This window comes from Glycine max, chromosome 7 (genome assembly GCF_000004515.6).
Source record: "Glycine max cultivar Williams 82 chromosome 7, Glycine_max_v4.0, whole genome shotgun sequence".
NCBI lineage: Eukaryota > Viridiplantae > Streptophyta > Magnoliopsida > Fabales > Fabaceae > Glycine > Glycine max.
In genome coordinates, this window is record NC_038243.2 from 16,421,604 (window position 1) to 16,446,536 (window position 24,933).

The 24,933-nt window shown below is 29.5% G+C and overlaps 5 protein-coding genes across 5 annotated transcripts; all 5 read left to right on the forward strand.

The window, feature by feature from the left end:
• Nucleotides 1–3,865: 3,865 nt before the first annotated feature.
• HSP26-A (Probable glutathione S-transferase) lies at nt 3,866–5,240 on the forward strand. Its single transcript, NM_001251510.2, has 2 exons — nt 3,866–4,321; nt 4,710–5,240. The coding sequence occupies exons 1-2, from the start codon at nt 4,001–4,003 to the stop codon at nt 5,064–5,066; spliced, it is 678 nt and encodes a 225-aa protein (NP_001238439.1). The 5' UTR covers nt 3,866–4,000; the 3' UTR covers nt 5,067–5,240.
• Nucleotides 5,241–9,682: 4,442 nt separating this feature from the next.
• GSTU24 (probable glutathione S-transferase) lies at nt 9,683–11,060 on the forward strand. Its single transcript, NM_001317627.3, has 2 exons — nt 9,683–10,138; nt 10,526–11,060. Exons 1-2 carry the CDS (start codon nt 9,818–9,820, stop codon nt 10,880–10,882), a joined length of 678 nt encoding a protein of 225 aa, NP_001304556.2. The 5' UTR covers nt 9,683–9,817; the 3' UTR covers nt 10,883–11,060.
• A 3,508-nt stretch (nt 11,061–14,568) lies between these two features.
• Nucleotides 14,569–15,633, forward strand: LOC100808141 (probable glutathione S-transferase). Its single transcript, NM_001317655.1, is given in 2 exon segments — nt 14,569–14,889; nt 15,277–15,633. Coding segments are annotated over 2 exon segments (678 nt in total).
• Nucleotides 15,634–18,467: 2,834 nt separating this feature from the next.
• LOC547578 (glutathione S-transferase GST 7) lies at nt 18,468–19,585 on the forward strand. The gene is made up of 2 exons (NM_001251730.3): nt 18,468–18,899; nt 19,042–19,585. The coding sequence occupies exons 1-2, from the start codon at nt 18,579–18,581 to the stop codon at nt 19,396–19,398; spliced, it is 678 nt and encodes a 225-aa protein (NP_001238659.3). The 5' UTR covers nt 18,468–18,578; the 3' UTR covers nt 19,399–19,585.
• An 836-nt stretch (nt 19,586–20,421) lies between these two features.
• Nucleotides 20,422–21,693, forward strand: GSTU27 (glutathione S-transferase GST 6). The gene is made up of 2 exons (NM_001251714.3): nt 20,422–20,862; nt 21,136–21,693. Exons 1-2 carry the CDS (start codon nt 20,542–20,544, stop codon nt 21,490–21,492), a joined length of 678 nt encoding a protein of 225 aa, NP_001238643.3. The 5' UTR covers nt 20,422–20,541; the 3' UTR covers nt 21,493–21,693.
• The last annotated feature ends 3,240 nt before the right edge of the window (nt 21,694–24,933 follow it).

Sequence of the window (24,933 nt, forward strand, 5' to 3'; positions counted from 1 at the left end):
GGCTTTTGTGCATGTTCCAAAGGATGAAAGATCGAAGTTGGATGTAAAGTCAAGGCAGTGTATCTTCATTAGTTATGGTTAGAATGAATTTGGTTACGAGTTTTATGATCCTTTTGAGAACAAGCTTTTTAGAAGTCGTGATGTGAAATTCATGGAAGACCAAACCATTGAAGACATTGATAAGGTGGAGAAGTTTACACCCAAGGAAGACAACGGTGTGGCTGATTTTCAACCAGTTCAACCGTCTATTCAGAATCTGAATACTGATGTTCAGAATGATGTTGGTGTCCAACAACTTAGAGATGAAGTAGATGTTCCTACTGATGATGATGATGAGGAACATGACATGTCACAAGATGAAAATCTTGGTGATGCTATCGAACCACCTCAAGTTCAACTCAGGAGGTCCAACAGGGAGAGGCAACCTTCTAAGAGGTATTCTCCTAATGAGTATGTGATCCTAACAGATGATGGAGAACTTGAGTGCTTTAGAGAGGCTATGGAAAGTGAAGAAAAGAGAAAGTGGTTGGATGCAATGAAGGATGAGATGAAATCCATACATGATAATCACATTTTTTATTTAGTGAAGTTACCTAAGGGTAAAAGGGCCTTGGATAACAGGTGGATCTATAGGGTAAAGCATGAGAGTAACTCTACATCTCCAAGGTACAAAGCCAGATTAATGGTGAAGGTCTATAGTCAAAGAAAGGGTGTTGAATTTAATGAGATTTTTTCTCCCGTAGTGAAAATGTCATCCATTAGAACCGTATTAAGTTTGGCGTCTACTCTTGATTTGGAGGTAGAACAAATGGATGTAAAAACTGTTTTCCTTCATGGTGATTTGGAGGAAGAGAACTACATGAAGCAACCTGTATGTTTTCATGTTGAAGGGAAAGAAGACTATGTGTGTAGGCTGAGAAAGAGCCTATATGGTTTGAAGCTGGCTCCGAGGCAGTGGTACAAGAAGTTTGAGTTTGTTATTTGTGAGTAAGGCTACAGGAATACAACTTCTGACCATTGTGTCTTTGTTAGAAAGTTTTCTGATGATGACTTCATTATCCTGTTAGTGTATGTTGATGACATGCTTATTGTTGGGAAAAATGTTTCCAGGATTGGCAGGTTGAAGAAGCAATTGGGTGAGTCATTTGCCATGAAAGACATAGGAGCTGCTAAATAGATTCTTAGTATAAGAATCATGTGTGACAGAAAAGAGAAGAAGTTGTGGCCGTCACAAGAACACTACATCAAAAGAGTGTTGTAGAGATTCCAGATGGAAAAGGATAAGGCGGTGAGCACTCCTGTTGCTACTCATTTTAAGCTGAGTTCTAAACAGAGTCCATCAAATGAAGTTGAGAAATTAGATATGCAACAGGTTCCTTATACATCTGTGGTGGGAAGTTTGATGTATGCAATGATATGCACAAGACCAGATATAACACATGTTGTTGGTACAATTAGTAGATTTTTGTCAAACCCAGGTAGAGAGCATTGGAATGCTGAGAAATGGATTTTGAGGTATCTTCATGGTGTTGTTGATATGAGGCTTTGTTTTGGTGGTGATAAGCCTACTTTGGTGGGATACTCAGACTCAGATATGGTTGGAGACATTGATTCCAGGAGGTTCACTTCGGGCTATTTGATTAAATTTGCAGGGGGAGCTATTACTTGGCACTCCAAGCTATAGAAATGTGTAGCTTTGTCTACTACAGAGGCAGAATTCATTGTCATTACCAAAGCATGCAAGGAGTTGCTATGGGTGAAGAAATTCTTGCAGGAGCTTGGTTTTGTTCAGGATAAATATCTACTATTTGTGGATAGTCAGAGTGTTATTCATCTTGGTAAGAACTCAACCTTTCATTCAAGGTCTAAGCATATTGATGTGAGGTATCATTGGATACGAGATACTTTGGATGCTAAGCTATTGGAGTTGGCCAAAATCCATATTGATGATAATGGTGCTGATATGATGACTAAGGCATTACTAAGAGGGAAGTTTGAAGTTTGTTGTGAGATCGCCGGTTTGGCGGTCACCTCCCCATAGTTGTAAGGGAGAGATTTGTTGGGTTTTTTGGGCTACCTTCTTATGTGGAGTAAAAACCCAAATGAAAAGATCCATTTTGTCTCACTTATTTAAGTGGAGAGAGGTCAGATTAGAAAGAAACACACACAGAGAGATATAGTGAGAGAGACTCATTTGAGAAGGGAAAAGAGTTACAAATCATTGAGAGAGAAAGAATGAGAGGGAAAATTATTGTAATTTTTGCATACCCACTAGAGAGCGTTTTTTAGATTGCAACTGCGAATTCGTTCACCGTTGGACCCAGTTGATTTTTGGAAAACAAGTTCTACATGCGTGATTCTGCAAATTGTTTGGTTGGATCGGAAAAAAGATATCTTTAGAGAGAGATAAGTGTTTCGCATTATCTACTCTATATTTTGGAGTTTTATCTTTTTGTCTCTGTTGTATCAATTGGAGGGTTTAATTTGATTTGACTGTTCGTAGCATGTTTTAATGCACTTGTTGGAGGTTCTCTTGTATATTCATTGATTATAGTAAAGTTATTTCTTTGATCTAGATGACCCGTAATTTTTATTCTTACATTGAGAAGTTTTTCACGCTAAACAAATTATGTCTCTGTTTTTTTTCCTTAATTTCTATCTTACGCTCTATATTTCATTGGTGTTCCTTATAGATTTTTACAAATTTTGAGAAATTTATTGTGACTGCTTATTACTTATTATGTTTGTCTATTTTCTCCCATCAATGTCATTTAACTTTTGAATAATCGGGGAGTCCAAATTTTTAATTGTAATTAAAAGACTAATTAAGTCATTATAGTTTATTGAGATAAAAAGGAGTCATTTTTTTTATGATGTGACTCCCGACATAGCGTTTTAGCTCCTCATTTCCGACAAACAACAAGTTGAGATTGTTGACAACTGAAAAATTTTCAAAAACTCCACGAAATTGAAGTCAGGATTCACTAACCAACCAAGCTACAACATAATAAATCAATTCAATCTGAAACGAAGAGTATTAGTAAGTAATATCACGTTCTCTGATACATTTTAAGACGAGGAAGGTTTCTTCAATATTTTTGAAATCCTCCTTGAATTTACTAATTGCGGAACATATTCAATTAGAAAAATATTTATTAGTAAAATCATTAATATCATTGATTGTTTTTTAAAATTCCTTTATTGCATGTTATTATAATTTATAGAATAAATTATAACACTCCTTATTCCTTAAGCCTTTATGAAATTACAGTTAACTTTCCATTTTTTTTACACTAATTCCTTTTTAAGTTTAAAAATGTTATATTAATACTTTCTTATATGTTTAAAAATATTATACTATGTTAACATTCCTTTAAGTTTCAAAATATTACACTAATTTTTTTTTAAAATACTTAAAATGTTATACTAACATTCCTTTAAATCTTACGGTAACATTCACTAGAAACAAGGATGGTCAAAGATTCAAAGTAATGAATTTTTTTTAAAAAAACAGAAAATATTTATATAATTACACAAAATCTTAAAAAATGTTGTTATTATTTACTCTAATTTATAATTTGAATTTAGGATCGAGTATATTTAAGGAAATTTCTCTACACGGTTTACGCAATCTCTTACATCATTTATTTTTCCACATTTGTTTACTCTGAGGAATCTTCTTGATAGGGGAAAGTTTTTTCATATTTTTTCTAGATCCTTCTCATGTGCAATGTCTCCGCATTCATACGCAGCAATCAAAATGGAATTAATACACGGTAGCACTTTCCCATTTTTTTGTTATCGTCCCCACTATTGACTATACCCATGATATGTATATAGGTATATCTTTTCTAATTGATTACGTATCTGCTGAATACTAGCTAGTCCTGATTCCTAGCTCTATAAAAGGAGAATACCATAGGAATTCATCACAGACAAACAAACAATTTACCAGCTATACTTGTTCCTTTTGAAGGTTAGAAGTGCTACAATACAAACAATGGCAGCTACTCAGGAAGATGTGAAGCTTTTGGGTATTGTGGGAAGCCCATTTGTGTGCAGGGTCCAGATTGCCCTTAAGTTGAAGGGAGTTGAATACAAATTTTTGGAAGAAAATTTGGGCAACAAGAGTGATTTGCTTCTCAAATACAACCCTGTTCACAAGAAGGTTCCAGTGTTTGTTCACAATGAGCAGCCCATAGCAGAGTCTCTTGTGATTGTTGAATACATTGATGAGACATGGAAGAACAACCCCATCTTACCTTCTGATCCTTACCAAAGAGCCTTGGCTCGTTTCTGGTCCAAATTCATTGATGATAAGGTAACTCAACATTTCAAAAATCTTCTTAGTTTTCATGATTTGTGCTGATTTGTCAGCAAAACATCACGATGAAATCTATATATGTGAAATCTTTCTGGTGTGGAATATATATGTGAAATCTTTGAATATGTTAGAGAACTCAAAAGTCAACAGCCAACCATGATTTTTTTTTAATGTATCAACTTTTTGTAAAACAATATTAGTGATTTGAAACTTTATGGAATCATATACTATGATTTTGGGAGAAATTTTATTTTATTTTACTATTTTTATCTGGGGTGGGGGGATTCTGTCACGTATTTGTTTCTATATAACTCGATCTAAATTCTGTTTGTCCTAATCACTTTATGAAATAATTACTAATAAATATTGTGATTTGCGAAATCAGATTGTGGGTGCTGTATCGAAATCTGTTTTCACGGTTGATGAGAAAGAGCGTGAGAAGAATGTTGAAGAAACATATGAGGCTCTTCAGTTTCTTGAGAATGAGCTGAAGGACAAGAAGTTTTTTGGAGGAGAGGAATTTGGGTTGGTAGATATTGCTGCTGTCTTCATAGCATTTTGGATCCCAATTTTTCAGGAAATAGCAGGGTTGCAGTTATTCACCAGTGAGAAATTTCCTATACTCTACAAATGGAGCCAAGAATTCCTTAACCACCCTTTTGTGCACGAAGTCCTTCCTCCTAGAGACCCACTTTTTGCCTACTTCAAAGCCCGCTATGAAAGTCTTTCTGCTTCAAAATAGACTTATTTAAGGATATTTGTTGAACAACTTGTGTCTTGTTGAGTTATTGCTGTTTGAATTTCATGTAAAATGATACTAGCTATATGTAAATCCCAGAAAAAAAAAAAAAAGAATCCTAGGATCTTGTTTTCGTTTTGGCCATTTCAGTTAATAAAGAAATTATATTTTTCGATATAAATTTTGTTGTGAAAAGCTTTATTCTTCCTTCATAAAATCCTTCAATGTGCATAATCTTATTCGTAGAGAGACTTAGAGCGGCTAGTAGCTACTACCTTGAAATTTTTTCTTTAATTCGAAGGACAACGTATATATTATATAATAATAATTATTGCAAGTTGGAAATCGTGTAAGCATGTTTCATGACTATATGAGTTAACAATATACTGTCTTGCCTCTGCAACCTTCATGGATTCTAAAATTATTCCCTTGGCTGCAGTTGTTATTTCAATGTTGCAACATGAGTTAACAATACATTGCATTAACATGAGTGAACAATACATTACGCATGCTGTTTTTAAGGATTGTTTTATGATTTTCTCCGCTGTTTTCTGTGCTGCACAAGTGATGGCCTTTCAATTTTCTGATTTTTTGTTGTTGTTTATAAACTGCTCTTTACTTTGGAGTACGACTTCACTATTAATTCATGAGACAATTGCTGAATTGTTGAAGTCGTGAAATATCACTCGACTTCACTATTAATTAGTTTTGCATTTTTAATATCACTTAGTTATTATTAATTTATGGTTTAGTATTTTAGAATATTAGTGTTTAGTTATTATTAATTTACGATTTAGTTAGATAAATTATTATACATGTTAAATTAATTTTGTTAAATTATTATTTTGTGTTTTAGAATATTAGTGTTTATTACGGTTTAGTTACATAAATTATTATAGATGATCAATTAATTTTGTTAAATTATTATTTTATGTTTTAGAATATTAGTGTTTAGTTATTATTAATTTACGATTTAGTTAGATAAATTATTATACATGTTAAATTATTATTTTGTGTTTTAGAATATTAGTGTTTAGTTATCATTAATTTATGGTTTAGTTACATAAATTATTATAGATGAGCAATTAATTTTGTTAAATTATTATTTTATGTTTTAGAATAATACCGTTTAGTTATTATTAATTTACAGTTTAGTTATTATTTTGTGTTTTAGAATATGAGTTAGACAAATTATTATTACACTGTTCACTCCCGTGAAACCTATAAAAAGAGAGTTCATTCTCACTTCGATGCATCTGTTGCATCCAAACAATCACCCTAGTTCTCTGATTTTGACGTGTTTCTTAGAGTCATACTGACATAATTTTTTTAGTGTTACATACATGAAAAAGGTATTTAAAAATGTTTTAATTTTTTACATTACATGTAATCCAATGATTCCTTACTAATCAATAATTTTTTTTTACAAATGGCTACTGAAGAACCCATAATAAGAGATAATGTTAGTGACTTCAGTGATGATGAGCAACAACATGATTTTGGTGAACATGGTGAACCAAGCAATCAAAGTGAGTCATCTTCATATTTTGAAACTATTAGTAGCCAAATTTCTAAAAATCAAGAGTACTCAAATCCTTATCAAAGGACAACGAGTGTTAGTACAAATGACCTTTATGAAGGGTTGATATTTGAATCAAAACAAGCCGCTGTGAATGCCATTAAACAATTCCATTTTATGCATTCATTTAATTTTGATGTGGTCAAGAACAAGCGTGACAAGTATGTTGTCATGTGTAATCAATATGGTAATGGATGTTATTGGAGGGCGAGAGTATCGTTCAGCAAAATACGCAAAAGGTGGGAGCTGAAGAAATTAAACGGTATTCACACATGCACAAATTCTACCATATCACAAGATCATGTTAGGTTAGATTCTTCTGTAATTGCCCATAATATTGTTCATTTAGTGAAAACAAATTCGGATATCGAAATCAAAACCTTGATTGCAGACATGCATCAACGGTTTCATTACATTGTTTCATACAAAAAAGCATGGACAGTAAACAAAAAGATCTTGAAATGGCATTTGGAAGTTGGGAACAATCATATAGTTACCTGCCTATATGGTTCACAGCTGCTCAACACTTTGTACTAGGTACCATAGTAAAATACACAACTTCATCTTCAATGGAGGAAGGTAACGATAACCCTCTTAGGGTGATTCTTAACCGTGTATTTTAGGCGTTTAATCCATGCATTGAAGGCTTCAAATATTGCAAGCCACTTGTGCAAGTAGATGGGACATTTTTAACTGGCAAATACAATGATACTTTGTTGACTGCCATCGGACAAGATGGTAGTAGGGACAATTTTCCACTTGCTTTTGCAATTGTTGAGAGCGAGACTAAAGAAGCTTGGATATGGTTCTTGCATTATTTGTGAAGATATGTTACTCCGCAACCAAATTTGTGTATTATATCAGACAGGGGAACTGGTTTGCTAGCAACTTTACAATCCAAACACGTTGGTTGGAATGGACCAGATGTTTCGTCTGTGTATTGCATTCGTCACATTGCATCAAATTTCAACAAATAGTTTAAAAATGTTAACTTAAAAAAACAAGTCATCAATATGGGTATGTTTCTTCCTATTTCATGCATCATATTCTTGCTTTATTACATGTTCACTAAATTTTTTACTCATTATTCTATCTTTTCGCACAGGGTATGAGATGAGGAAATCATGATTTGAGGCTAAGTTGCTCGCTAGGCGAGCAGAGTTTCCACAAGCAGCAGATTGGTTGGATCAAATTCGTAAGAGTAAATTGACTCAGGCCTACGATGAAGGAAAACGGTATGGCCATATGACTACCAACCTTGTTGAATGTATGAATTCTGTTTTGAAAGGAGCCCGAACATTACCTATTACTGCCTTAGTCAATGAAACATTTAATAAAATAAATGATTCATTTGTCACTAACGACATCAAAATCATGAATATGATAAAGGCAGGGCATAGGTACTCCGAAGACGTATATGTCATGATGCAAGAAAATCAACACATTGCTACCTCACATTATGTTCGCATGTATGTTCGAGAAACAAAGGAGTTTGAGGTTCAAGAAATTGCAAATACGCGACTTGGTCGACGAGGAATGGCATGCACTGTCAAATTGAATGAATGGTTGTGTGATTATGGACAATTTCAAGCACTTCGACTACCTTGCTCACATGCAATTGCAGCGTGTGCTTTTTGCAATTTAAATTATGATGACTTTGTTGACCCTGTATACAAGTTGGAAAATATTTTCAAAGTTTATCAACATCATTTTCATTCCCTTGGAAGTGAAGACACGTGGCCTCAATATTTAGGTCCGCATTTTATGTCTGATCCTTCGAAACGACGACAGATATCAGGCAGGCCAGCCACTACTCGGATACATAATGAGATGGATGAATCAATTCCAAATAGGCTTAAGAAATGCTCATTATGTAAAACTGAAGGACATAATCAGAGTAACTGTCCATACAAACAAGTACATAACTAAAATAACTTGTAATTTTTATGTTTTTCTTTCATTTGTATTGTGCGTTTTATATTAATGTATTAATTATGTTGTTTTTAATTTTTATTGATAAATTATTTAAACTTTAAATAAAAAACATTTAAAGTAAACTATAATAAAAATATATATAACATGTTTTAAATAATTAAACATTAAAATAAAATAATAACATATCAAATAAAATCACAAAAAATATACTAATGAAATCAACTTAATATTATTTATTATATATTTAAATATATATTTTTTAACTTTTTTATTTTAAAAAAATAAAATTGTTAACATTATAAAATTAAAAAACAAATTTATGAAAAAAAAGGTTAACAAATTAAAAACAAACTACAAATAGTAAAATAACGTTTTTAAAAAAAAAAGGAGGTTACGATCTCAAAATCGTATACCTCATGAAATTTTTAAAAAATAAGTAAGACAGTTTTACAACTTTAAAGTAATAAAACAAAATACGAGTTTTTTTTTAATACGACTTTAAAGTCGTAAAAAAATTATATTTACATTGAAGTTGTAAATATTTTTACGATTTCAGTTAAAAAAATAAGAAAACTAAAAAGTCGTAATAGGTGCTAACAACTGTTACAACTTAACCCGTTTTAGATAATTTTTTAAAATATACCCCAAATGAAAAATTGCGGATTATTTTATCCCCAATTGGTAAAAAAGCACCTGAATACTAGAAACAAGGGTGGTCAAAGATTCAAAGTAATGAATTTATAAAAAAAAAAAGAAAATATTTATATAATTACACAAAATCTTAAAAAATGTTGTTATTATTTACTCTAATTTATAATTTGAATTTAGGATCGAGTATATTTAAGGAAAGTTCTCTACGCGGTTTACGTAATCTCTTACATCATTTATTTTTCCACGTTTGTTTACTCTGAGGAATCTTCTTGATAGGGGAAAGTTTTTTCATATTTTTTCTAGATCCTTCTCATGTGCAATGTCTCCGCATTCATACGCAGCAATCAAAATGGAATTAATACACGGTAGCACTTTCCCATTTTTTTGTTATCGTCCCCACTATTGACTATACCCATGATATGTATATAGGTATATCTTTTCTAATTGATTACGTATCTGCTGAATACTAGCTAGTCCTGATTCCTAGCTCTATAAAAGGAGAATACCATAGGAATTCATCACAGACAAACAAACAATTTACCAGCTATACTTGTTCCTTTTGAAGGTTAGAAGTGCTACAATACAAACAATGGCAGCTACTCAGGAAGATGTGAAGCTTTTGGGTATTGTGGGAAGCCCATTTGTGTGCAGGGTCCAGATTGCCCTTAAGTTGAAGGGAGTTGAATACAAATTTTTGGAAGAAAATTTGGGCAACAAGAGTGATTTGCTTCTCAAATACAACCCTGTTCACAAGAAGGTTCCAGTGTTTGTTCACAATGAGAAGCCCATAGCAGAGTCTCTTGTGATTGTTGAATACATTGATGAGACATGGAAGAACAACCCCATCTTACCTTCTGATCCTTACCAAAGAGCCTTGGCTCGTTTCTGGTCCAAATTCATTGATGATAAGGTAACTCAACATTTCAAAAATCTTCTTAGTTTTCATGATTTGTGCTGATTTGTCAGCAAAACATCACGATGAAATCTATATATGTGAAATCTTTCTGGTGTGGAATATATATGTGAAATCTTTGAATATGTTAGAGAACTCAAAAGTCAACAGCCAACCATGATTTTTTTTAATGTATCAACTTTTTGTAAAACGATATTAGTGATTTGAAACTTTATGGAATCATATACTATGACTTTGGGAGAAATTTTATTTTATTTTACTATTTTTATTTGGGGTGGGGGGATTCTGTCAAGTATTTGTTTCTATATAACTCGATCTAAATTCTGTTTGTCCTAATCACTTTAAGAAATAATTACTAATAAATAATGTGATTTGCGAAATCAGATTGTGGGTGCAGTATGGAAATCTGTTTTCACGGTTGATGAGAAAGAGCGTGAGAAGAATGTTGAAGAAACATATGAGGCTCTTCAGTTTCTTGAGAATGAACTGAAGGACAAGAAGTTTTTTGGAGGAGAGGAATTTGGGTTGGTAGATATTGCTGCTGTCTTCATAGCATTTTGGATCCCAATTTTTCAGGAAATAGCAGGGTTGCAGTTATTCACCAGTGAGAAATTTCCTATACTCTACAAATGGAGCGAAGAATCCCTTAACCACCCTTTAGTGCAAGAAGTCCTTCCTCCTAGAGACCCACTTTTTACCTTCTTCAAAGCCCGCTATGAAAGTCTTTCTGCTTCAAAATAGACTTATTTAAGGATATTTGTTGAACAACTTGTGTCTTGTTGAGTTACTGCTGTTTGAATTTCATGTCAAATGATACTCGCTATATGTAAATCCCAAAAAAAAAAAAAAAAGAATCCTAGGATCTTGTTTTCGTTTTGGCCATTTCAGTTAATAAAGAAATTATATTTTTCGATATAAATTTTGTTGTGAGAAGCTTTATTCTTCCTTCATTAAATCCTTCAATGTGCATAATCTTATTCGTAGAGAGACTTAGAGCGGCTAGTAGCTACTACCTTAAAAATTTTGCTTCAATTCGAAGGACAACGTATATATTATGTAATATGTAATTAAATTTCAGCCATACAATTATTTGTGTCTCTGGTTGACTTAATGTTGTTCAAATTTGATGTCAAATTGACACTTAAAGTAATATGTAATATGATTTCCTAAGTTCTCTTTTGCTTGCCAAGCAGCAACATGAAAAGCTGTGTGAAACATAGAATTTATAGTTTATTGAGATAAAAGAGCCGAGTGAAAAAAAAATCATGGTGTGACTCTCAGATAAACCACAAGTTGAGATTGTTGACCACTGAAAATTTTCAAAAACTCCACAAAAATGGAGTCAGGAATCAGGAGGATTCACCAACCAACCAACAACATAATAAATCAATTGAATCTAAAAGGAAGAGTATTAGTAAGTAATAACACGTTCTCTAATACATTTTTAAGACACTTTTTTTTTTTATAAAGAAATCTGTATAGTAAATTTTAAATTAAATAATAAATTGTTAATAAAATATAAAGCACCATTAAATTTTTTTTATTTTTAGAATTATTTGTTTACATGCAGAAATAATTATTAATTCTTAAGTATCCCTTAAAAGGATATAAGAAAATTAGTGTTTATAACACACATTTATTGTAGGGGTGTTCAAATCTAAACAAATCCAAAAATAAATCACAAAAATTGATAAAAAAAAAACTTCAAACCAATAAAAATTTATTTGTTTTGGAATTTTTTATTACTATTTTGTATAATCAATCAGGTTTGAATTTGGATGATATTTTCAAAATTGAACCAATTCAAATCAAACCTCACATTATATTAATATCAATCTTACTAGGTATTGAGCATTAGGTAATTGTATTTTAAACTTTTAATAGTTATAATATATAATTTATAATTTAATTCTTTTTATAAGATGTTCATAATATGTGGTTTTTATTAATCTATTAATAATAAATATTAAATTAATTTATAATATTTTTTGCTCTGTAATTTGATCTGCATAATTTACTTTTACATGTTACAGAAAGAGCATAGCAATATAGTTGAAGAATAATGCTAAATATCAAATATTATGCAAGTTACTTTTACATCACAAGATGATGATGCCAATATAATTAAGAAAAAATGTTAAACAGTAGTAAAAAGTATTGTTTTTCAAATTTTAAAAAGAGATAGAAAAGAAAATTTATATTTTAGATCAGTATAGCATAATAATAATTATGTAAATTTAGTTATTAAATTTTATATTGTATTTATAAATTTTAAAAAACATAAATTCATCAAACTGTAAAAAATTAATTTGGTTTAATTTAAATTTCATGTTACTTTTAAATTCAACTAATCCAAATCACATATTAATTCTATGTTTGGTTATTATTTTTCTTCTAAAAATCAAACTAAATCGCATTACATATACCATGTGTTTTCAGTTTGAAGAGAAAGAAGTGACGAGAGTTTTAAGGGAAAAGTGAAAAAAAATGTGGGACTTATTTAAAAAAATGAAATGACTCATCTGGTTATCTATCATTTTATTTTGAAATATGTAAATATAATATTAATACGAATAAATACATATTTACAACAAACACACATTTTTCTATTTCTTCTATTTATTTCTACTTGTCTCAATCCAAGTAACTTAAAAATCTTCTCATTAAATACTCATTCTCTCTTCTATTCTCTTCTCTTTTAAATCTTTTTAAAATTTTCTCTCATTTTTTCCATACGCTTTGGCATGCACGAGCATTGCAATAGGACCTTCTTTGACATCTCACAAGAATGTTAGCACCTCAAATCATTTATCATACAAACAAAACATTAACGCACTATAATTCATTTGTATTAAATATAAGATTTAAATATAATTTTAATATTAATCCTTAAAAAATAAGACCATTTTGACTTTGGTCTTTTAAAAAAATTATTTTAATTTTAGTCCATGTAAAATTTTTTTTTTTAAATCTTTATTGTCAAATAGCAACATTAACTGATATGATAACTACAATATTTCACATAATTATGAAATCTTAAAGAATAGGTACATCTAATATGCTTAAAACTGAGTAAGTATATCAGACTGGTCGATAAGATTTTTTTTTTTTTATGTAATTTGATGAGATATATTAAAACATAGTTTATTAAAAAGTATATGCATAATTGTTTTGTCATGCTTTTTAATTACGTGGCAAAGTCAATAAAATCTAAATATCATTGTTATGTCATCAAATTGGATCATTTGACAGAGACTAAAACTAAACATATTAAATTTTACGTGAACTAAATCAAAATAACATTATTTTTCAGAATACAAAAAATCATATTTAAGCCTAATAAGAAATTACATAAACTCTTGCATCATTTTTTTTCTCTCTCTTCATATATACGTGCATAAAATTATTTTGATGAGGAAGGTTTCTTCAATATTTTCAAAATCCTCCTTCAATTTAGTGATTGCGGTAGATATTCAATTAGAAAAAATATCTCTTAGTAAAATCAATATCATTGATTATTTTTTTAGAATTCCTATATTGCATGTTATGATAATTTATAGAATAAATCATAGCAATACTCGTTGAACTTTTATCAAATTATACATAATTTTATCCTTTTTTATTTTCCTAGACTTCTTTTTTTAAGTTTGAAAACATTATATTGACGTCTCTTTAAATGTTTGAAAACATTACACTACAATAATCTTCCTTTAATTTTCAAAATATTACATTGACACTTTCTTATATGTTTAAAAATGCTATTGTAATATTCCTTCAAATCTTACACTAATATTTCTTATAAGAAATGTCAAAAGTAATGATCCTATAAAAAGATGTATAATTATATTAAATTTTTATAGATGTTATTGTAATTTACTCATGTATTCTAATGAATTCATCTTTTGTTTCAAAATAATTGTCGTGTGAAAAAAAATATTTATTCTAAAATAAGTATCATTTTAAATTTTTAAAATAACTTTTATTATTATTTTTATTTATATTCCTTATGATATTAATGATATGGATAACAAAAATTAACAGTAGATTAATTAATGGTGATAAAATTAAATTTAAAAAAATAAAATTTGTTGACAACAACCATAATCACTCCTTTTCAAGGGTGTGTATTTTATAGGATCCAATAAAAACACGGTGTGTTACTATCTAAGTTTTATCTATCGAGTAAAAAAGTAAATATTTGACTATTCATTAGGAGAATATATATATATATATATATATATATATATATATATATATATATATATATATATATATATATATATATATAATACATCTTATCTAACTGATGACGTATCAGCTGAATACTAGTCCTGATTCCCGGCTAAATAAAAGGAGAATACCTGGAATCCATAAGAAACATTAATTCACCAGCTATAGTTGCTCTGTTAGAAGTGCTACAAACAACAATGGCTGCTAATCAGGAAGATGTGAAGCTTTTGGGAGTTGCGGAAAGCCCATTTGTGTGCAGGGTGAAGATTGCCCTCAAGTTGAAGGGAGTTCAATACAAATTTTTGGAACAAAATTTGAGGAACAAGAGTGAACTGCTTCTCAAATCCAACCCAGTTCACAAGAAGGTTCCAGTGTTTATTCACAATGAGAAGCCCATAGCAGAATCCCTTGTGATTGTTGAGTACATTGATGAGACATGGAAGAACAACCCCATCTTACCTTCTGATCCTTACCAAAGAACCTTGGCTCGTTTCTGGTCCAAATTCATTGATGACAAGGTAACTCAACATTTCAAAAATCTTCTTAGTTTTCATGATTTGTGCTGATTTGTCAGCTAAACATCACGATGACATCTATATATGTGAAATCTTTTTGGTGAGGAATATATATGTGAAATCTTTCAATATGATAGAGAACTCAAAAGTTAACAGCCAACCATGATTTTTTTTAATGTATCAACTTTTTGTAAAACGATATTAGTGATTTGAAACTTTATGAAATCATATACTATGATTTTGGGAGAAATTTTATTTTATTTTACTATTTTTATTTCGGGTGGGGGGATTCTGTCACGTATTTGTTTCTATATAACTCGATCTAAATTCTGTTTGTCCTAATCACTTTAAGAAATAATTACTAATAAATAATGTGATTTGCGAAATCAGATTGTGGGTGCTGTATTGAAATCTGTTTTCACGGTTGATGAGAAAGAGCGTGAGAAGAATGTTGAAGAAACATATGAGGCTCTTCAGTTTCTTGAGAATGAGCTGAAGGACAAGAAGTTTTTTGGAGGAGAGGAATTTGGGTTGGTAGATATTGCTGCTGTCTTCATAGCATTTTGGATCCCAATTTTTCAGGAAATAGCAGGGTTGCAGTTATTCACTAGTGAGAAATTTCCTATACTCTACAAATGGAGCCAAGAATTCCTTAACCACCCTCTTGTGCAAGAAGTCCTTCCTCCTAGAGACCCACTTTTTACCTTCTTCAAAGCCCGCTATGAAAGTCTTTCTGCTTCAAAATAGACTTATTTAAGGATTTTTGTTGAATAACTTGTAACTTGTTGAGTTATTGCTGTTTGAATTTCGTGTCAAATGATACTAGCTATATGTAAATCCCAGAAAGAAAAAAAAAGAATCCTAGGATCTTGTTTTCGTTTTGGCCATTTCAGTTAATAAAGAAATTATATTTTTCGATAATATCAATCTTACTTACACACATTCAAATCAAACCACACATTATATTAATATCAATCTTACTTACACACATTATATTAATATCAATCTTACTTACTAGGTATTGAGCATTAGGTAATTGTATTTCAAACTTTTAATAGTTATAATATATAATTTATAATTTAATTCTTTTTATAAGAGGTTCATAATATGTGGTTTTTATTATTCTATTAATAATAAATATTAAATTAATTTATAATATTTTTTGCTCTGTAATTTGATCTGCATAATTTACTTTTACATGTTACAGAAAGAGCGTAGCAATATAGTTGAAGAATAATGCTAAATATCAAATATTATGCAAGTTACTTTTACATCCCAAGATGATGATGCCAATAATATATAATTAAGAAATAATGTTAAACAGTAGTAAAAAGTATTGTTTTTCAACTAAAATATTTTAAAAAGAGATAGAAAAGAAAATTTATATTTTAGATCAGTATAGCATAATAATAATTATGTAAATTTAGTTATTAAATTTTATATTGTATTTATAAATTTTAAAAAACAAAAATTCATCAAACTGGTCTGAATCAAACTGTAAAAAATTAATTTGGTTTAATTTAAATTTCATGTTACTTTTAAATTCAACTAAACCAAATCACATATTAATTCTATGCTTGGTTATTATTTTTCTTCTAAAAATCAAATTAAATCGCATTACATATACCATGCTTGTTTTCAGTTTGAAGAGAAAGAAGTGACGAGAGTTTTAAGGGAAAAGTGAAAAAAAATGTGGGACTTATTTAAAAAAATGAAATGAATCATCTGGTTATCTATCATTTTATTTTGAACTGTGTAAATATAATATTATTAGGAATAAATACATATTTACAACAAACACACATTTTTCTATTTCTTCTATTTATTTCTACTTGTCTCAATCCAAATAACTTAAAAATCTTCTCATTAAATACTCATTCTCTATTCTATTCTCTTCTCCTCTTTTAAATCTTTTTAAAATTTTCTCTCGTTTTTTCCATAAGCTTTGGCATGCACGAGCATTGCAATAGGACCTTCTTTGACATCTCACAAGAATGTTGGCACCTCAAATCATTTATCATCCAAACAAAACATTAACGCACTATAATTCATTTGTATTAAATATAATTTTAATCCTTAAAAAATAAGACCATTTTGATTTTGTTCTTTTAAAAAAATTATTTTAATTTTAGTCCATGTAAAATTTAATTTTTTTTTCAATCCTTATTGTGAAATAGCAACATTAACTGATATGATAACTACAATATTTCCCATAATTATGAAATCTTAAAGAATAGGTACATCTAATATGCTTAAAACTGAGTAAGTATATCAGACTGGTCGATAAGATTTTTTTTTTTTATGTAATTTGATGAGATATATAAAAACATAGTTTATTAAAAAGTATATGCATAATCGTTTTGTCATGTTTTTTAATTACGTGACTAGTCAATAAAATCTAAATATCACTGTTATGTCATCCTGCATCATTTGAGAGAGACTAAAACTAAACATATTAAATTTTACATGAACTAAATCAAAATAATATTATTTTTCAGAATATAAAAATCATATTTATGCCTAATAAGAAATTACATAATCTCTTGCATCATTTTTTCTCTCTCTTCATATATAGGTGCATAAAATTATTTTGATGAGGAAGGTTTCTTCAATATTTTCAAAATCCTCCTTCAATTTAGTGATTGCGGTAGATATTCAATTAGAAAAAATATCTCTTAGTAAAATCAATATCATTGATTATTTTTTTAGAATTCCTTTATTGCATGTTATGATAATTTATAGAATAAATCATAGCATTACTCGTTGAACTTTTATCAAACTATACATAATTTTATCCTTTTTTATTTTCCTAGACTTCTTTTTTTTAAGTTTGAAAATATTATATTAACACCTCTTTAAATGTTTGAAAACATTACACTACAATAACCTTCCTTTAATTTTCAAAATATTACATTGACACTTTCTTATATGTTTAAAAATACTATTGTGATACTCCGTCAAATCTTACACTAATATTCCTTATAGAAAATGTTAAAAGTAATGATAATATAAAAAGATGTATAATTATATTAAACGTCTACGGATGTTGTTGTAATTTACTCTAATGTATTCATCTTTTGTTCTAAAATAATTATTGTGTGAAAAAAATATTTATTCTAAAATAAGTATCATTTTAAATTTTTAAAGTAACTTTTATTATTTTTTCTATTCATATTCCTTATAATATTAATGATATGGGTAACAAAAATTAAAAGTGAATTAATGGTGATAAAGTTAAATTTAAAAAAATGTTATTTTTTTATCTATTTATTAATTTTTTTTATTTGTGTAAAATAATCTAGTATGATAATTATAAATAATGAAATAAGAAAGTATTTTTTTTTTGTTGACAACAACCATAATCACTCCTTTTCAAGGGTGTGTATTTTATGGGATCGAATAAAACCACGGTGTGTGTTACTATCTAAGTTTTATCTATGGAGTAAAAAGTAAATATTTGACTATTCATTAGGAGAATATATATAAAAAAAATTCTATACGGTTTACGTAATCTCTTACATCATTTATTTTTCCACATTCTATAAATATATAATACATCTTATCTAACTGATGACGTATCCGCTGAATACTAGTCCTGATTCCCGGCTCAATAAGAGGAGAATACCTTAGGAATCCATAAGAAACATTAATTCACCACTATAGTTGTTCTGTTAGAAGTGCTACAAACAACAATGGCTGCTAATCAGGAAGATGTGAAGCTTTTGGGAGCTACTGGAAGCCCATTTGTGTGCAGGGTTCAGATTGCCCTCAAGTTGAAGGGAGTTCAATACAAATTTTTGGAAGAAAATTTGAGGAACAAGAGTGAACTGCTTCTCAAATCCAACCCAGTTCACAAGAAGGTTCCAGTGTTTATTCACAATGAGAAGCCCATAGCAGAATCCCTTGTGATTGTTGAGTACATTGATGAGACGTGGAAGAACAACCCCATCTTGCCTTCTGATCCTTACCAAAGAGCCTTGGCTCGTTTCTGGTCCAAATTCATTGATGACAAGGTAACTCTACTTTTCTTCTTTTCTTGCTTTGTTACTGATTTATCCCCAAAACACCACCTTTCATTACATCGATCTAAATTATTTTGCCCTCATGATTATTTATCAAAATATTACTAGTAAATAATGTGATTTGTCAAATTAGGTTGTGGGTGCTGCATGGAAATATATTTATACTGTTGATGAGAAAGAGCGTGAGAAGAATGTTGAAGAGTCATATGAGGCTCTGCAGTTTCTTGAGAATGAGCTGAAGGACAAGAAGTTTTTTGGAGGAGAGGAAATTGGGTTGGTAGATATTGCTGCTGTCTTCATAGCATTTTGGATCCCTATAATTCAAGAAGTATTGGGTTTGAAGTTATTCACAAGTGAGAAATTTCCTAAGCTCTACAAATGGAGCCAAGAGTTCATCAACCACCCTGTTGTCAAACAAGTCCTTCCTCCTAGAGATCAACTTTTTGCCTTCTACAAAGCCTGCCATGAAAGTCTTTCTGCTTCAAAATAGACTTATTTAAGGATAGTTGTGTGAACTACTGGTCTCTCATTTGTGAGTTATTGCAGTTTGAATTTCATGTCAATTTGGTTTTATATGTAATTTAGTAACCTGGGATATCTCCCATGGAGAAAATAATCCTTGGATCTTGTTTCCATTTTGGCCATTTCAGTTAATAAAGAAATTCATTTTTTCCAAATAAATTTTATAGTGAAAAGCCTTTGTCTTCCTTTATAAAATCCTTCAATGTGCATAATCTTAATATTGGTAGACTTGGAGCGACTAGCCAGCTACTACCTTGAAAGTTTTATTGCCTCAATTCGAAGGACAACGTATATAATATCATATGTAAATTCCAGCCTTAAAACTATTTGAGTCTCTCGACTTAATGCTGTTCGAATTTCATGATTGTCACTTACAATTATATGTAATGTGTGATCTTTGCTAATTAAATTCTCTTTTGCTTCCCAGCAACATGAAAAGCTGTATGAAACAGAGAATTTGTAGTTTCTTTAAACATGAAAAGAGCCTAGTCAAATATGTTTATTATTTTTTTTATTTATGGTGTGACTCTCTTTAATTGGCTCCCTATTCTCCGACAAGCCACCAGGTTGAGATCGTTGACCACTGAAAAATTTCCAAAACTCCACAAAAATGGAGTCATGGATTCACCAACCAAACCATCCATCCCTAGAACATTATTAATCAATTCGATCTAAAAGAAGAGTATTAGTAAGTAATAATACCTTCTCTAATACATTTTTTAAGGCACTTTTTTATTATTAAGTAATTTGTAGTAAATTTTAAATTAAATAATCGATTGTTAGTAAAAATATATAACATCATTAAAGATTTTTAGAATTATTTGTTTTCATGTAGAAATAATTAGGTGGCACCATCTACATCAAAATGGAAATGATACGTGACAGCACTTTCCCATTTTTTTCTTATCGTCCCCACTATTGACTATGTCCATGATATGTATATGTAATGGATATAATATAATATAGGTATATCTTTTCTAATTGATCACGTATCCTCTGAATACTAGTCCTGATTCCTGGCTCTAGAAAATAAAACCTTAGGACCCATCACAGACAAAGAAGCAATTAATTCACCAGCTACATAGTTTTTCTGTTTGAAGTGCTACAAACAATGGCAGCTACTCAGGAAGATGTGACGCTTTTGGGAGTTGTTGGAAGCCCGTTTGTGTGCAGGGTCCAGATTGCCCTCAAATTGAAGGGAATTGAATGCAAATTTTTGGAAGAAAATTTGGCAAACAAGAGTGATCTACTTCTCAAATCCAACCCCGTTTACAAGAAGGTTCCAGTGTTTATTCATAATGAGAAGCCCATAGCAGAGTCTCTTGTGATTGTTGAGTACATTGATGAGACATGGAAGAACAACCCCATCTTGCCTTCTGATCCTTACCAAAGATCCTTTGCTCGGTTTTGGTCCAAGTTCATAGATGACAAGGTAACTCAAATTTCAAAATAAAATAAAATTCATGCTTTGGGCTTATTTATCCCCAAATAATCACCTTTCGTGACATCTAACTGTGAAATGTTAGAATATGTTAGAGAACTCAATACTACCTCAAATTCATCTAACAGCTTACCATGAGCTCTTTTTAATTTGTACTATATTTGTCCTAATTTGTACTATCATATAAGTGAATCCATAACCTGTTTGTCCTCATTACTTTATAAAATACTAATTACTAAAAATTAATCTTATTTGTGAAATCAGATTGTGGGTGCTTCATGGAAATCTGTTTTCACGGTTGATGAGAAAGAGCGTGAGAAGAATGTTGAAGAATCGTTGGAGGCTCTGCAGTTTCTTGAGAATGAACTACAGGACAAAAGGTTCTTTGGAGGAGATGAATTTGGATTTGTAGATATTGCTGGTGTCTTCATTGCATTTTCAATCCCAATTTTCCAAGAAGTAGCAGGGTTGCAATTATTCACCAGTGAGAAATTTCCTAAGCTCTTCAAATGGAGCCAAGAGTTGATCAACCACCCTGTTGTCAAAGATGTCCTTCCTCCTAGAGAACCACTTTTTGCCTTCTTCAAATCCCTCTATGAAAGCCTTTCTGCTTCAAAATAGATTGTTTAAGAATGATTGTGTGAACTACTTGTCGCTCATTGAATTATTGTTGTTTGAATTTCATGTCAATTTGATACTATATGTAATTTAGTAACCTGGGATATTAGGATATCCCCAAGGAACAAAGAATCCTAGGATTTTGTTTCCATTTTGGCCATTTCAGTTAATAATTAAAGAAACTCTATTTTTTCTTGTTACAAATTTTGTAGCGAAAGCTTTTGTCTTCCTTTGTTAATTAAGACGAAAGCTGGCGTGTATAAGACTACTAGCATATCAAGCACCGTGTGAAAGAATTTACGACAGTAAGATATAGTAATTACAATAACAGAATTCAGACATTTCATTCATGATAATTTGATAAATACAAGAAGGGATATAATGAAAATCTTGTCTTCATTTTCGTGATTTTAGTTAATTTTATTTTTCTATTCTCTCTTATATTTTGTGCTTCTTATGTAAAACTCTCTTTTTTACCCAAGTAAAATAATTTTATTGAGAAAGATATCAAACTTAGCACAAGTGATGACAAAAACTTGCCAGCTGTAAGGACAATTACAAGTTGGGTTGGGCAGAGTGAGCTAAAATAGTTTGAGCTTAAATTTTTATAATATAGACCGATCAATCATTGGGCTAATGGGACCAACCCCTTTTAAGACCCCTACCTTCAGGCAATTGCTTCCTACACCGTTAGATTTTTTCTACACCCAACAATATAATTGAATTGTTGAGTTTGCTCTTACACCCCTACACACATCCCCTTCCTCTGCCGCTTCTGTTTTTACTCTCCCTTCTCCCTTCTTGCGCAGTGATCTCCCCTCTTTCACTCCTCTGTTTAACTTCACTTGTTGGTGTTTCCTTCTACCGCTTTTACGTCACCGTCACCGTCATTATTATTGTAAGTAGTTTTCTTCCAATTTTTCTACATTAAAGAATCGGTATCATTCATACGGATGGTCATTCATACAGATGGTCAATCAGTATGAACTATTTAAAAAAATTAAAAATAGATATTTTTAATGTTTTTAAATAAATTTAATTATAACTTTTTATAATTATTACATTAAGTAGATTCTTTATTTTTGACTTTATTATAATTAATTTTGATTTAATAATAATTTTTTAAAATATATAAATTTTAAATAAAAATCATAGGTTTAATAAAAATTTATATATATAAAAAATATATTATTAGATCAAAATTTATTATATAAACTTATATGTGTATTAAATATACATTAAAAAATTTATTATTATATATAAAAAATATATTATTAGATCAAAATTTATTATATAAACTTATATGTGTATTAAATATACATTAAAAAATTTATTATTATATATCGCAAAATTACTTATTTTATAACATAACTAATTTATTAACTTAGTTAATTAAAATATTATAATAATAACATAAAAGTCACATTTTCAAATTCTGCATTACAATAATAACCTTACATATTAACTATTCATATGAACTTTACACGAGGATAATGTTAAAATTCTAAAAAATCTACCGGATATAAAAGAAAAAGGATGAGTGCAGGAAGAAAACGTCCTACCTTCAAGGGAAAAATGTCCTACCTTCAAGGGAAAAATCTTGTTCTTGATGCATCCCCAAACTAACACAGAGGGATTTACTCCATTGAGAAATTTTATTAAATGCATCTTACCCATCCATATGTTTGATTTTTTATTTTTTTTACCGCTCACCACTTTTCATCAAATAACATGAAACCAATTGAGCTTATAATTATGGATTGGGGAGAGGTGGCGTGAAACTAAGCAGGGGCCGACGAATAGATAATTACGGAAAGATGGAGGGAAGAAGACAAGTAAGAAAAGGAAAAAGAGAAAAAGAAAAGAAAAGACAGAAAAATGAGCAGGACCAAAAGAAAAGACAAACAAAGAGATGATACTCTCTGCATAAATGACGTTTAATGGTTCTTTATAGAAATAACGAAAATTTTTAGAACTGATTTTATGGTATTAATTATTTATTAGAGTAAAATTATAATAAAAAACTATATTTTATCAGAAACCTAAAGCGTCGTTTAATGAATTCTTTTAGGAAAAATATGTTTTATTTTTCATACTTTTATAAAATCTTATTTTTAGTTGTTGAAATTTCATACCATCTAATTTAACCCATGTATTTTATAAAAAAAATTGTTTTTAAATTCTTTTTACAAAATTCTTACAAACAACGTTGTTAACGTCTATTTAACGTGACAAATAAGCAAAGTATATTTTTTTTTATTTTTTAAATTAATTAAAATGATATGTATTTTTTTTTTTGAAAAATAATTATTAATATGTCTCTACGATATACATCAAACAGTAACTTTTAATGGTTCTATTTTGTTTTTATTTCCATTCTATGAATTGGCATGATAGGTAAATAGTGTAATTTATGTATCATGTAAGAAATGACGTTAACAATAGAGGTCCTCATAATTTGGATATTTATGCAACTATAACCATACCTAATAAATAATTAGATTATAAGTAGGTATTATAATTATAACTAGTTTTTTAAATATGGGTATAATTTAATATAACTAGTTATTATTTTTAAAATAGAGGTATATAACTAGTTATGAATAAACTAGTTATATATGGATAAAAATAAGTTGTTTGAAATATTCATTTCTATAAAACAAATTATATTTTTATAATTATAATTAGTTTTTTAAATAAAAATAAATTATTTAAAATACCTACTTTTATATAACTAATTATATAAAAATATTTAGTTATAGGTATTTTCTAAAACTAGTTTTTTTAGTAGTCTTAGTCAACATAATTTATGACTAGAGACTAAAAATAAGATTCGTGTAAAGAGAGACTAAATTAGATGATATGAAACTTTAATAACTAAAAACAAGATTTTATGAGAAATAATAACTAAAGATATATATTTTTTCTAATTCTTTTAATATTAAAATATCATTTATTTTAAAATAAAAAATTAATGCCACGTTTATTATCTTGGAATTACTATTTCGTATAAAAAAAAACAGCTTAGACGAATTCATATAAAGACCACTGTTTTTATTTGACCGAATAAAAGTTAAATAAAAAATTGTAACACAATAAGTTGTTTGACAGGAATACGCATGCATGTACCTGGTAACATGGTATTATGGATTTCGTGTTACACGAATTGGTAATTGGTAAAGTAAAGCATTTTCCGTTTTTTATACGATAAAATTTGAGCAAGTTTCATGTAAAACTTGTGGTTTTTCTTATTTTGAGTTTTTCATTTTCATTTGAATGTAATTTATACGTTTTAGAGTACTTGTCTAATTATTTTGTTTAAAAATAACTGTTTTTTTTATAAATAAAGATCATGTCTAAAAAGGTTTATGATAATTAAATATTTTTAAAATTAAAACAATTCAACTCTAATTTATTTTTGAAAAAAAAAAGGCAATGCTTAAA

Coding starts and splice junctions, on each gene's coding strand:
- HSP26-A (NM_001251510.2), top strand. CDS start 4,001: ATGGCAGCTACTCAGGAAGATGTGAAGCTTTTGGGTATTGTGGGAAGC. Junction 4,322..4,709: donor CCAAATTCATTGATGATAAG/GTAACTCAACAT, acceptor TTGCGAAATCAG/ATTGTGGGTGCTGTATCGAA.
- GSTU24 (NM_001317627.3), top strand. CDS start 9,818: ATGGCAGCTACTCAGGAAGATGTGAAGCTTTTGGGTATTGTGGGAAGC. Junction 10,139..10,525: donor CCAAATTCATTGATGATAAG/GTAACTCAACAT, acceptor TTGCGAAATCAG/ATTGTGGGTGCAGTATGGAA.
- LOC547578 (NM_001251730.3), top strand. CDS start 18,579: ATGGCTGCTAATCAGGAAGATGTGAAGCTTTTGGGAGCTACTGGAAGC. Junction 18,900..19,041: donor CCAAATTCATTGATGACAAG/GTAACTCTACTT, acceptor TTGTCAAATTAG/GTTGTGGGTGCTGCATGGAA.
- GSTU27 (NM_001251714.3), top strand. CDS start 20,542: ATGGCAGCTACTCAGGAAGATGTGACGCTTTTGGGAGTTGTTGGAAGC. Junction 20,863..21,135: donor CCAAGTTCATAGATGACAAG/GTAACTCAAATT, acceptor TTGTGAAATCAG/ATTGTGGGTGCTTCATGGAA.